This window comes from Capricornis sumatraensis, unplaced genomic scaffold, assembly GCF_032405125.1.
Source record: "Capricornis sumatraensis isolate serow.1 unplaced genomic scaffold, serow.2 scaffold3, whole genome shotgun sequence".
Classification (NCBI taxonomy): Eukaryota; Metazoa; Chordata; class Mammalia; order Artiodactyla; family Bovidae; genus Capricornis; species Capricornis sumatraensis.
This window is the reverse complement of record NW_027184614.1, coordinates 6,952,316-6,966,750: the sequence shown is the minus strand read 5'-3', so window position 1 is coordinate 6,966,750 and position 14,435 is coordinate 6,952,316. Positions and strand designations below refer to the sequence as shown.

Below are 14,435 nucleotides of genomic sequence, written 5' to 3'. Positions count from 1 at the left end.
ACACACTGTTGCCCCAATGACATGGTGCTAGCGCATACTTATGTGTTCTGCAAATACTTTTACCTGAACTAAATACTCCCGAGGAAGCAAAGGTAACCGTACATGTTCCATCAGCCGAGCCATAAATTCTTGCCTCACATCCTTGTCATGATTCACCCAAGCTATTACTGCTTCAAATACCTTGCAGAGAATATGAGGGAAAGAAAAGTAATGAGTTATATACCAAGGTATCTGAAAAAAATACAAGGAGATTACATTTTATATAACACTCATGCTAAGACACCCAAGTTTTATCCACGGCTGAAGTTTTTCAAATCATGACTATGCTGTTGTTTTTCAGTTACTCAGTTGTGTCCAACTCTTCGTGAACCCATGGACTGCAGCACGTCCTTCGCCATCTCCCCAAGTGTAAGCTGCAGGGGCCAGTCTAGAGGAAGAAGTTCAGTGTGGAACCTGTTAAACTTTGCTCAAACTCATGTCCATTGAGTCGGTGATGCCATCCAACCATCTCATTCTCTGTCATCCTCTTCTCCTGCCTTCAATCTTTCCCAGTATCAGGATCTTTTCCAGTGAGCTGGCTCTTCACATCAGGTGGATGGCCAAAATACTGGTGCTTCAGCATCAGTCCTTCCAATGGAATATTCAGGGTTGATTTCCTTTAGGATTGAATGGTTTGATCTCCTTGCGCTCCAAGGGACTCTCAAATCTTCTCCAACACCACAATTAGAAAGTATCACTTCCTTGGTGCTCAGCTTACCTTATGGTCCAACTCTCACATCCATACATGACTGCTGAAAAAACCATAGCCTTGTCTAGATGGACCTTTGTCCACAAAGTAATGTCTCTGCTTTTTAATATGCTGTCTAGGTTTATCATAGCTTTCCTTCCAAGGAGCAAGCATCTTTTAATTTCATGTTTGCAGTCACTGTCTGCAGTGATTTTGGAGCCCAAGAAAATGAAATGTCACTGTTTTCTCTTCTTCCCCATCTGTTTCCCATGAAATGATAGGAATGGATGCCATGATTTTAGTTTTATGAATGCTGAGTTTTAAGCCAGCTTTTTGACTCTAGCACCACTCTATCCACGCAGCCACTGATGGACATTCAAGTTGTTTCCACGTCTTGGTTATAGTAAAAAATGCTACAGGCAAAGGGGAATGTAGATATTCCAAGACTGTTTTCATTTCCTTTGGATATACACTCAGAAGTGGGACAGCTGGATCATATGGTAGATCTACTTTTAATTAAATATGTACTTTAATAAGTATGTTTAGTACTTTTATATATTTAGTGAGTACTTTTCGCTGGGTATTTACTATGTATTTCACCAAGTACATTATCTAATCTTCTTGAACTTCAGTGACAGAGGTGAAAATTTGAAGATATATGATCCAATTCATTGTTGATAACCTTTCCAAACTGAACTTGGTTCTACTAGATTAAAATCTAAAGTCCCTTTTGAATAAAGCACCCAAAATAATAAAGCAAAGTGATACCTGGAATAACAATCATCTACGCTTAGCATTTTTGGCTTTTACTCTGGGTTTGCAAAATGCTGGACCACATACTTCCAAATAATCTGCAGAACAGATTAACTTTCTTTCATCATAATACTAGAATGTATTAAATGTGATATTTAAAATCTTAAAAATCTAAATAATAAGGACATTAAACATATACCTATGAGAAAGTTAATGAGCTATTAAGAAGATGGTATTTAACCACGTAATTTCCTTCCAGATTGATGAGAATATAACCCAATAATCTTTAAAGGGTTATAGAAAATGTTTGATGATATGTAAATGAATAACTCAGAGAAGGCAATGGCACCCCACTCCAGTACTCTTGCCTGGAAAATCCCATGGACAGAGGAGCCTGGTAGGCTGCAGTCCATGGGGTCGCTAGGAGTCGGACACGACTGAGCGACTTCACTTTTATTTTTCACTTTCATGCACTGGAGAAGGAAATGTCAATCCACTCCAGTGTTCTTGCCTGGAGAATCCCAGGGATGGGAAAGCCTGGTGGGCTGCCGTCTAAGGGGTTGTACAGAGTCGGACACGACTGAGGCGACTTAGCAGCAGCAGCAGCAGCAAATTAATAACTGGGGAGCAAAAATTAGGTTATTGTACTGCAAGTACAGAGCAAGACACTAAAAATAATCTACACTACAATTAACATGCCTCTTCAATTCATTCAGTCCACAAGTACCTTTATGTGCCAGATGCTAGAGATTAAGAGGGTCCTGCCAATTTTATCTGCTATTTCTTGGTTCTGCTCTCTCTTGGTTCTGCTCTCTCTTCTCCACCTTTCTTTCTACAACCCTACACCAACCAGATCTTACTGCACACTGGTAACTTCAGCATCCTCCCATCTGATCCTCACCCAACTTCTGATCTATTATGCATATCACCATTTTAGAGCTAGTCTCTAAAAATGGTCCCTAGTAAAACCATTTCTCTAGTATCCACACCTTATATAGTAACCTCACACACAGGAATCTAAGTTGGCCCTGAGAAACCAACAGGGAAGGTTGTGGAAGCAGTATTATGGAGTCATATTTGTTCTGGTGTCTTGAAATGCTCCTGTTAAGGGGAAGCCAGATGCTGGTGGTGAGATGCCATAAGAAACCCAAGCCAGTTACAAAGAATAAGTGGGTGGGATAAAACCAGCCAACAATTGGCCCAAGAGCCAGACAAGTGAGTGAAGGAACTATCCTGGGTGTTCCAGACACACAAGATGCCATGTGCAAAGGGACTGAAGCCTCAGGTATGTGGCTCCAGTTAGAACCATGCCACCTGTCAAGCCAATCCAGCTGAAGCCCCAGGCCCTGAAGAGCACAGACAAACTGTCCCCATGTGCCCTGGATGAATTCTGTTCGCAGATCGTGAGCCTAAGAAAATGGTTGGTGAGGTTGTTATGTAGTAGTAGAAAACCAGAATAGTATCCATGACATGTCTGCTGCTAAGCTGCTTCAGTCGTGTCCGACTCTGTGCGACCCCATAGACAGCAGCCCACCAGGCTCCCCCGTCCCTGGGATTCTCCAGGCAAGAACACTGGAGTGGGTTGCCATTTCCTTCTCCAATGTATGAAAGTGAAAAGTCAAAGTGAAGTCGCTCAGTCGTGTCTGACTCTTTGCAACCCCATGGAGTGCAACCTACCAGGCTCCTCCGCCTATGGGATTTTCCAGGTGAGAGTACTGGAGTGGGCTGCCATCGCCTTCTCCGATGACCTGTCTCCAGGGTAGGTATTATGGTATTCTCCTACTGCTAAGAACTCTTCAGATGTTCTTTATCACCAGGATAAAGTCTATTTTTTTAACAAGTCTCAGGAAGTATTTTATGTCGTTTCCCATCTTGTCTCCAGCCACTGTGCTACACACACACACTCTGTGCCTACACACACACACACACACACACACTTTCTGTGCCCACACACACACACTCTCTGTGCCTACACACACACACACACACTTTCTGTGCCTACACACACACTCTATGCTGACACACACACACAAAATCTGTGCCCACACACACATACAAACTCTGTGCCCACACACATACTCTCCGTCTACACATACACACTCTCTGTGCCCACACACACACTCTGTGCCTACACATACACACACTGTCTGTGCCTACACACACTGTCTGTGCTACACACACACACACACTCTGTGCAAACACACACATACAAACTCTGTGCCCACACACACTCTCTGTGCCTACACACACACACACACTCTGTGCCCACAGGCACACACTGTGCCTACACACAAACACACTCTCTGTGCCTACACACACACTCTCTGTGCCTACACATACTCTGTGCCCACACACACACTCTGTCTACACATACACACTCTGTGCCTATACACACACACACACACACACACAGTCTGTGTGCCTACACACACACTCTCTGTGCCTACACACACACACTCTCTGTGCCTATACACACACACACACTCTCTGTGCCTACACACACACACTCTGTGCCTACACATACTCTCTATGCCTATACACACACTCTCTGTGCCTACACACACACACACTCTCTGTGCCTACACACATACAAACTCTGTGCCCACACACACACTCTCTGTGCCTACATACATACAAACTCTGTGCCCACACACACTCTCTCTGTGCCTACACACACACTCTGTGTCTACACACACACACTCTGTATTGCATGTGCACTATGCTGCTGATGCTGCTAAGTTGCTTCAGTCGTGTCTGACCCTGTGCGACCCCAGAGATGGCAGCCCACAGGCTCCCCAGTCCCTGGGATTCTCCAGGCAAGAACACTGGAGTGGGTTGCCATTTCCTTCTCCAATGCATGAAAGTGAAAAGTGAAAGTGAAGTCGCTCAGTCGTGTCCGACTCTTTGCAGCCCACCAGGCTCCTCCATCCATGGGATTTCCCAGGCAAGAGTACTGGAGTGGGGTGCCATCGCCTTCTCCAGTATAGGCACTACAGTATAAACTATAAAGATATACGATAAACTCTAGTCTTAAAAACCAACCAAATGCAATCATTCTTTCACATCTCTTTATATTTACATATTCTGTTCCCTCTACCTGGGCTGCCCTTTTCACTCCTACCCATCCTGTTTCCCTGGAAAACTCATACTCACTTTAAAAAAAACTTGGATCATACACTGGAGTCATGCTAAATGCCAATCTCTATCCAAGGAATGATTACATGCTCCTATTGGATCCTCTACAGCGTTCTGTGATCATTTATTACCTCACTGGCTGTTCTGCTGGTCATAACTAAAAATTTTATGTTGTCAACCTTCTTATATCCAGAATTCCATAGCAATATCTGGTACAGAGGAGAACCTCAACACACATCTATTAAACATGAATAGTAGTGTCTTCCTCTATACTTCTGGGATGTTAAAAGATTATACATTTCATGACATTCACGTATTTTTTCATTTGGTAACTATTATGAGAAATGTGTCTTGCCCCCAAACAGGATGAATATCCTTGAGGAAGAGAACTAAAGTTTATACAACAAAGCATAAAAAAGAAAAACTAAAGTTTCACTTCTTCCAAACACAGCCTGTGCATAAACTTTTGTGCCCTGATTTGCACAAAGTATAAAGTCTATCCAAAGAATCAAAGCCACTGAGAAGCTTCTCTCTCCACTGATATGAAAGGTGCAGATGGCTGACAGAGGCAACTTCAAATTTGGAGAGACAGGCTATACACAGACAAAGGAACTGCACATGGCTCTGGAAGTGGAGGAGGAAAACACAGGGAGAATATTGTGTAAACTGCAGGGCCCAGTCTAAAGGAAGAAGCTCAGTGTGGAACCAGTTAAGCTTTGCCATCTGGGTATCTTCCAACTCACAAGATGATGAAATCAGTTTGGTTTAAGAATATTATGTTTTAGATCACTATTCTTCCAGGTATCTACCTAAGCTGTGAGAAGAAATCAAGTTCCCAAAAGGTCCTTTGTTTCAGACAGTTTAATGTGTGCAAGCTCTTACTGTTGTGTCCAGTATAAAACTTCAGTGTCTAAATAGTTAGGGAAGCTCCTATAGAATGAGAAGACAGTCATTTACACAACCAACAAGTCAATTAACTGAGTTTCTTAACTTCTGATCAAAGATAACTGGCTGTCACAAAGCAAAATAATAATAATAATAAAAGGAAAAACAGTATGTCACTGTACACCAGAAAAAGAAAAATACACCTACCTTCTCTTCTGAAGAAATGGTAAGTTTGTCACTTGAGATTAGGCTGCACACTTGTTCAATGCCAAGGTTGAGAAATTCTTCACTGAGGACGACATCTGCAAAATGTTGTTCTGTTTGGAGGTTACAAAGAGAATCGATTCTATTATCGTAGTTTCAAACTACTTAGAAAAGAAGAGGGTTTTCTTAATCTAACCTATGAATGAGAAAACCAAGTATATTTCGTAAGTGAGGACTAGTAATTAGTAACGACTCAAACAAACTCAGTGGCAGCCCAGGCAGGAAGTCTACCTGACTGTACACTCAGATGGACTACTTTTATTTTATTAGGGGGTATTTTAGAGTTAAACATCTATTCCTTATGTGTTAATAAGACTATCAGTATTGAATTTATAAAACCTTTAGTAAAATCAGATAAACAGCATGATGTATTACACATTTGAATGTATTATGTAAAATATCAGAGGGCTTCAGAACATAAGGATGTAAGGAGAGGAAGCTGCTTTATTTAAAAACTGAAGACTAAACTAAACAAACATATCTTAAAAGCTGATCAGTCTGAATATATGAGCATTATTTAAAAAAAACAGAACTGGTTTATGATATAGATAGCTCTGGGCTATCCTGGTGACTCAGATAGTGAAGAGTCTGACTGCAATGCAAGGGACCCAGGTTAGATTCCTGGGTTGGGAAGATCCCCTGGAGAAGGGCATGGCAAGCCATTCCAGTATTCTTGCCTAGAGAATCCCATGGACAGAGGAGCCTGGCAGGCTACAGTCTATGGGGTTGAAAGAGTCAGATAAAACAGAGTGACTAGTTTCCTTTGTTGTACAGAAGTTTTTAATTTTAATTAGATCCCATTTGTTTATTTTTGCTTTTATTTCCAGTATTCTGGGAGATGGGTCATAGAGGATCCTGCTGTGATTTATGTCATAGAGTGTTTTGCCTATGTTCTCCTCTAGGAGTTTTATAGTTTCTGGTCTTACATTTAGATCTTTAATCCATTTTGAGTTTATTTTTGTGTATGGTGTTAAAAAGTGTTCTAGTTTCATTCTTTTACAAGTGGTTGACCAGTTTTCCCAGCACCACTTGTTAAAGAGATTGTCTTTAATCCATTGTATATTCTTGCCTCCTTTGTCAAAGATAAGGTGTCCATAGGTGTGTGGATGTATCTCTGGGCTTTCTATTTTGTTCCATTGATCCATACTTCTGTCTTTGTGCCAGTACCATACTGTCTCGATGACTGTGGCTTTGTAGTAGAGCCTGAAGTCAGGCAGGTTGATTCCTCCAGTTCCATTCTTCTTTCTCAAGATTGCTTTGGCTATTCGAGGTTTTTTGTATTTCCATACAAATTGTGAAATTATTTGTTCTAGCTCTGTGAAAAATACCGCTGGTAGCTTGATAGGGATTGCATTGAATCTGTAGATTGCTTTGGGTAGTATACTCATTTTCACTATATTGATTCTTCTGACCCATGAACACGATATATTTCTCCATCTATTAGTGTCCTCTTTGATTTCTTTCACCAGTGTTTTATAGTTTTCTATATATAGGTCTTTAGTTTCTTTAGGTAGATATATTCCTAAGTAGTATTCTTTTTTGTTGCAATGGTGAATGGAATTGTTTCCTTAATTTCTTTTTCTACTTTCTCATTATTAGTGTATAGGAATGCAAGGGATTTCTGTGTGTTGATTTTATATCCTGCAACTTTACTATATTCATTGCTTAGCTCTAGTAATTTTCTGGTGAAGTCTTCAGGGTTTTCTATGTAGAGGATCATGTCATCTGCAAACAGTGAGAGTTTTACTTCTTTTCCAATTTGGATTCCTTTTATTTCTTTTTCTGCTCTGATTGCTATGGAAAAGACTTCCAGAACTATGTTGAATAGTAGTGGTGAAAGTGGGCACCCTTGTCTTGTTCCTGACTTTAGGGGAAATGCTTTCAATTTTTCACCATTGAGGATAATGTTTGCTGTGGGTTTGTCATATATAGCTTTTATTATGTTGAGGTATGTTCCTTCTATTCCTGCTTTCTAGAGAGTTTTTAATCATAAATAGACGTTGAATTTTGTCAAAGGCCTTCTCTGCATCTATTGAGATAATCAGATGGCTTTTACTTTTTCAGTTTGTTAATGTGGTGAATTACATTGACTGATTTGCAGATATTGAAGAATCCTTGCATCCCTGGGATAAAGCCCACTTGGTGATGGTGTATGATCTTGTTAATGTGCTGTTGGATTCTGATTGCTGGAATTTTGTTAAGGATTTTTGCATCTATGTTCATCAGTGATATTGGCCTGACCCAGCAATCCCATTGCTGGGCATACACACTAAGGAAACCAGAATTGAAAGAGACACGTGTACCCCAATGTTCATCACAGCATTGTTTATAATAGCCAGGACATAGAAGCAATCTAGATGTCCATCAGCAGATGAATGGATAAGAAAGCTGTGGTACATATACACAATGGAGTATTACTCAGCCATTAAAAAGAATACATTTGAATCAGTTCTAATGAGGTGGATGAAACTGGAGCTGATTATACAGAGTGAAGTAAGCCAGAAAGAAAAACACCAATACAGTATACTAACACATATATATGAAACTTGGAAAGATCATAATGATAACCCTGTATGCGAGACAGCAAGAGAGACACAGATATAGAGAATAGACTTTTGGACTCTGTGGGAGAGGGAGAGGGTGGGATGATTTGGGAGAATGGCATTGAAACATGCATACTATCATGTAAGAAACGAATCGCCAGTCTAGGTTCGATACAGGATACAGCATGCTTGGGGCTGGTGCATTGGGATGACCCAGAGAGATGATATGGGGAGGGTAGTGGGAGGGGGGGGTTCAGGATTGGGAACTCATGTACACCTGTGGCGGATTCATGTCAATGTATGGCAAAACCAATACAGTATTGTAAAGTAAAATTAAAAAAAAAAACAAAAAAACAACCAGCTATTTACAATAAGCAAAAAAAACCCAAAAAAACAGAGTGACTAACACTTTCTCTTTTACTTTCATAGATAGCTCTGAATACTATGTAAGCAACTTATTTGGGGATCAAGTTATATACTATTTTATACCCTCAACTCCCTTCCAGAAACCTGTGAGATTAACAATTCTTTAAAAATCTAACAAACAAACAAACAAAAAACAAACCCAAACAAAAAAACACCTTTCTTTGATTTCACAAATATACTCATTCCTCCAAAGGGGAAGAGAGGACTATTAACACAATCACTAACTTAAAAACTTAAAAGTAAATAAATAAATGAATAATCATTTACAAAGTATCCTTTCCTCCATACCCAGCTCTCATTTTAAAGTGTGAACTCACAAGGAAATGTGGTTTTCAAATCCCAGCTCTGCCATGTGCTAGCTTGTAAAACCCTGGGCATGTATTTCTCTAAATCTTGGCTTCCTCAACTGTAAAATGGGGATAATAAAAAATACCTTACATAAGAAAGACTCCTGTGAGAATTAAATACCTTAATAGCTTATAAATAAGCATCTATAAAAGAAATGGCAACCCACTCCAGTATTCTTGCCTGGACAATTCCATGGACAGAGGAGCCTGGCTGGGCTACACACAGTCAAAGGGATTGCAAAGCGTCAGATAACAACTGAGTATGCACACATGCACATGGTAAATGGTAAAGATTCAATTATACTATATTGTGATACCTATGTTCTACAGTAAAAATCTGCCAGGAATTGTAGGTATTTTCTAGGTCTTTACAATTAATTGTATTCTACTAGCAATTTATTTCAAAGGTTTTTTTTTTTTTTTTTTTTAAAAAGATTCAAGTACATGTTTTAACATACCATAAAAATGAATAGTTGGCTCCCTTGAAGAAAACACAAGGCAAACCATGTCCCCAAGACTGAAGACATCAAAAGGAGAATACAGGGAAATGCAGTTGATTGGAGCAGAGACTCACAAGTGGAAACCGTATGGGAACTGGTGCAAGTGTAGGAAAATCTCAGTGTGGAGATTTAAGTGTTAAAAACTCCATGGGGACCCAGTCACAGTGGTATTCTACAATCCTGGGAGATTTCCTCCAGAAGCTCAAACATGTTTCCACAGTAAATATGAGACAAGAACCCCCTGTAGCTTCCGTAGGGCGAGGAGAAATGGAACAATTTTGAAATACCCAAATATACTGATGCTGGGAGGGATTGGGGGCAGGAGGAGAAGGGGACGACAGAGGATGAGATGGCTGGATGGTATCACTGACTCGATGGACATGAGTCTGAGTGAACTCCGGGAGTTGGTGATGGACAGGGAGGCCTGGTGTGCTGCGATTCATGGGGTCGCAAAGTTGGAGACGACTGAGCGACTGAACTGAACTGTGTTCTTAATGTTACCGAATCGCCAAGTCTGTGTGTCTGATGCACAGAGAGACCTATCAATAATAAAACATTAAGAGTCTGGAACTAAGAAAGGTTTATTACAGATTCATACAGGGAGATGGGTGGCTCACACCCTAAGAACCACAAAGTTATTGAAAGCTTTTAGCAAGCCTCTTTAAAAGCAAGAATTGAGGGATAGGAAGTTAGTTGTTGCAAACTTCCTGGTGTCAGATCCTTTGCTCTTGAGGTCAGGTCATGGTCCGGTAACGATTTTCCTGTAAATCTCTACCAAACGAATGTTATTTGTTTATTGTTAACAGAATAATGTTACTCTGTCCTGACAAGAAAGGGCAAAGTCCCAAGGCACAACTTTCACCCTCCGAGGTCCCAGTCCTGGCTAAGAGGAGGCAGACAGAGCTCAGCTATAGCTCCTCAGGGCCAGGTTCCCCACACTCTGCCCACCTGTCACCCCTGAGGGAGCCGGGCATCCAACACAACTGGCCCTCAGTCTCCTCAGGCTGCCCAAGTAGGGGAGACCAGGTCTCACAGACTGTGACCCAGACAAACGGGCACTGCTATTAGGTCACAGACAGGTTCACTGCTGCCTCAAGGCCTGGGCCTCGGCATGGAGGGCTTGAGTGAGGGCTCTGGAGCCCTGCAAGACAGAGTGTCCAACCTGCTCCCTGGGCCCGCCAGCTCACCAGTTGGCCCAAGGCTGGGTTAGCTGGAGGGCCTCCAGGAGAAGGCCTGAATCTGCCTTTTACCTCACTCTCCACCTGATGACCACCACACCATTGACCCTGGCTGAATCGCTTCCCTAATGGTCCCTCACTGACAGTTCCTTGTGGGCAGGGCCCACTGTGGTACTGACCAATAGCTTGGCAGGACAGTTGGTTGCTTGGGGTGGGGAGGGGGCAGTGAGGCGGCACCAACCAATGGCTGAGTAAGACTTGTTGCCTAGTAACAGGGTGGGGAATAATGATGCACAGTAATGGCTGCCTGCTAAGGCCTGTGCTCATTCTGATGTGTTACATTAACAAGATCTGTCCTCAGGAGTATCTAGTTAACCAGAGCCTAATTGACTGAAGTTAGAGAAACACCCAACTCCAGCCTACTCTGTCCAACCAGTTCCACCTAGGAGGGAGAAAGAAACCAGAAAAACATTTGTGAAGCTCAGTCCAGAGCCATAAGCTCACTAACAAACCCTTCTAGTCATATATAGAAGGGTTCTTTCCCCACATCTCACTGCCAGATCTCTAAAGGCCTGTTTATAGCAGTTCACTGAGTGTTATCACATATGGCTATCAAGAAAAGAATTATGAGGCATTCCAAAAGGCAAAAGACACAACTTGAAGAGACAGACCAAGCATCAGAACCAGATATGGCAGGGATGCTGCATTTATCAAACTGGGAACTTAAAACACAATTTAACAACTATGATAAATTCAGGGTTTCCCTGGTGGCTCAGATGGTAAAGAGTCTGCCTGCAATGCAAGAGACCTGGGTTCAATCCCTGGGTTGGGAAGATCACCTGGAGAAGGAAATGGCAACCCACTCTAGTATTCTTGCCTGGACAATTCAATGGACAGAGGAGCCTGGCGAGCTACAGTCCATGGAGTCTCAAGAGCTGGACACGACTGAGTGACTAACACTTTAACTTTCACTATCATGATAAATATGCTCAGGGCTCTACTGGATAAAGTAGACAGCATGAAAGAACAGATATGTAATGTAAACAGAGAGATGGAAATGTCTAAGAAAAAAAATCAAAAAGAAATGCTAGAAAACAAAAACACTACAAGAAAAATGAAGAATGTCCTTGATGAGCTTATTAGTAGACTAGACAGGGCTGAGAAAAGAACCTCTGCCTTAAGGATAATGGTGGATACCTGTCATTATACATTGTCAAAACCCACAGAATATACAACACAAAGAGCAAACCATAATAAATACTATGGTCTTCAGTTAATAATAATGTATTAATACTGGCTCAAAATCTATAACAAATATACCACACTAATGTAAGATGTTGAAAACAGCAGAGGCTGTAAGAAGAGAGAGGACACAGGAAGAACTCTGCTTTGCCCCTCTCTTCGTCTATAAACCTACAACTGCTCTAACAAATTTTACTGAAAAAAGAGTGTACTAATAAAGAAAAACAGAAATGAATACTTTGTAACTGTATCTGTAATAAATCAAAAGTCAATGGAAGAAAAGTAAAATTGGTATTTGAAAGACTACAAACTACAGATTAAACTTAACCAATTTTAAGAGATACCTAGTCTCTATAGCATATTACTTCACAACAGTACTTCAAAACCTAGCATGAAATATTTAATAGGATTATAGATTTTAATAAACCATCATGATTAATTACAAAGATCATTTCTACACCTAAAATAAAATCCTAATTTTCATGATCTCGAAATAAGCTGACACAAAAAAATTATTTCAGAAGTTTTTATACTTTCCTTATAAAGAAATAAGGAAAACCGTTTTTCAGTGGCTGGATCTGTGTTTCAAAGGAACATAAAAAAAGCACAAAGAGATCCTTTGTATTTAAAGTTTCCAAATAAATTCATTTTAGCAAAAATCTGGCAAACAGCATATAAACTTTAAAATGCTTGTGATAACAAATTGGAAGTTCGAAGATAAATGTATAACAGCTACTGAATAAAAGGCAAGTGGATATAAACCTCTTTACTTCCTAATCATAAAATATTTCACTTCCAAATATAGGTCTGCAGTGATTTTACACCAAGTTCCTTTTATAATTTAAAAATCCGAATCAAAAAAAGAGGTTACCTCTACATACTTTTCACATGGGAAAAAATCCCTAATAGTAACAAATATATTACTTTTCCAAATCATGACTGTACGGGTTACTCTAGCCTCTGCCTCATCAATCAAAACAATGGACTTGCTAAAAAATAAACCAGGTGACTTTTTAAAAATAAATAACTATTCATTAATAAATTTTGAAGCAAGGGCATTAGTAACCTACCCAAAGTCAAGTTTGGGCTCTAAACTCATCATGTACTCTTCATTAGTAGTACCCACAAGGGTCTGGTCATAGTGAAGAGTTCTGACAAAATGTGGTCCACTGGAGAAGGAAACGGCAGCCCAGCCTAACATTCTTACACTGAGAACCCCATGGACACTATGAAAAGGCAAAAAGATATTTCATTGCAATATGAGTCTCCCCACCCCAGTTGGAAGGTGTCCAATATGCCACTGGAAGGCAATTACTAACAGCTCAAGTAAGCATGAAATGGCTGGGCCAAAGCAGAAACAACAGTCAGTTGTGGATGTATCTGCTGGTGAAAGTAAAGTCTGATGTCATAAAAAACAAAACTACATAAGAACCTAGAATGTTAGGTCCATGAATCACGGTAAATTGGCTGTGGTCAAGCAGGAGATGAATGAACATCAACATCTTAGGAATCAGTGAACTAAGGACAGGAATGGGCAACTTTTATAATAATTCAGATGACCATTATATCTATTATTGTGGGTAAGAATCTCTTAGAAGAAATGGAGTAGCCCTCATAGTCAACAAGAATCAGAAATGCAGTATTCGGCTGCAACCCCCGTTCGCAAGGCAAACCATTCAACACAGTGTGTATTAAGCCACTTCAGTCATGTCTTTTTGACGCTATAAACTATACCCTGCCAGGCTCCTCTGTCCATAGAATTCTCTAGGCAAGAATACTGAAATGGGTCTATGTCCTAACCACTGATGCCAGAGAAGCTGAACCTGACCAGTTTTATGAAGACGTACAACACATGCTAGAACACCAAAAAAGATTCATCAAAAGATTCCTACAAAAGTAGGAAATTAAGAGATACCCACAACATGCAAGTTTGGCCTCGGAGTACAAAATTAAGCAGGGCAAAGGCTAACGAGTTCTGTCAAGAGAACACACTGGTCACAGTAAACAACCTTTTTGAACAACCAAAGAGATGACTCTACACATGGATATCACCAGATGGTCAATAGTGAAATCAGACTGATCATGTTCTTTGCTGCCAAAGATGGAGAAGCTCAGCAAAAAGAGCTGACTGGGGGTCAGATCATGACCTCCTTATTGGAAAATTCAGGCCTAAATTGAAGAAAGTAGGGAAAACCATCAGGGCATTCAGGTAGGAGCTAAGTCAGATCCCCTATGATTATACAGTGGAGGTGACAAACAGATTCAAGGGACTAGATCTGACAGACAGAGTGCCTGAAGAAGTATGCATAGAGGTTCATGACACTGTACAGGAGGCGGTGACCAAAGAAAAGGAAATGCAAGAAGGCTGAGTGGATGTCTGAGGAGGCTCTACAAATAGCTGAGAAAAGAAAAGAAGTGAAAGGCAAGGGAGAAGG

At 40.7% G+C, this 14,435-nt stretch overlaps 1 protein-coding gene across 1 annotated transcript in view; it reads right to left on the bottom strand.

Moving 5' to 3' along the window:
- The window catches only part of LOC138072335 (kelch-like protein 2), a 159,211-nt gene that overhangs the window by 25,480 nt on the left and 119,296 nt on the right, over nucleotides 1-14,435 (bottom strand). The window contains exons 6-7 of the mRNA XM_068963435.1: nucleotides 5,708-5,817; nucleotides 64-180 (exon numbers count right to left, since the gene is read on the bottom strand). Of these exons, the coding sequence (XP_068819536.1) occupies nucleotides 64-180; nucleotides 5,708-5,817 (227 nt within the window). The remainder of the gene's footprint in view (nucleotides 1-63; nucleotides 181-5,707; nucleotides 5,818-14,435) is intronic.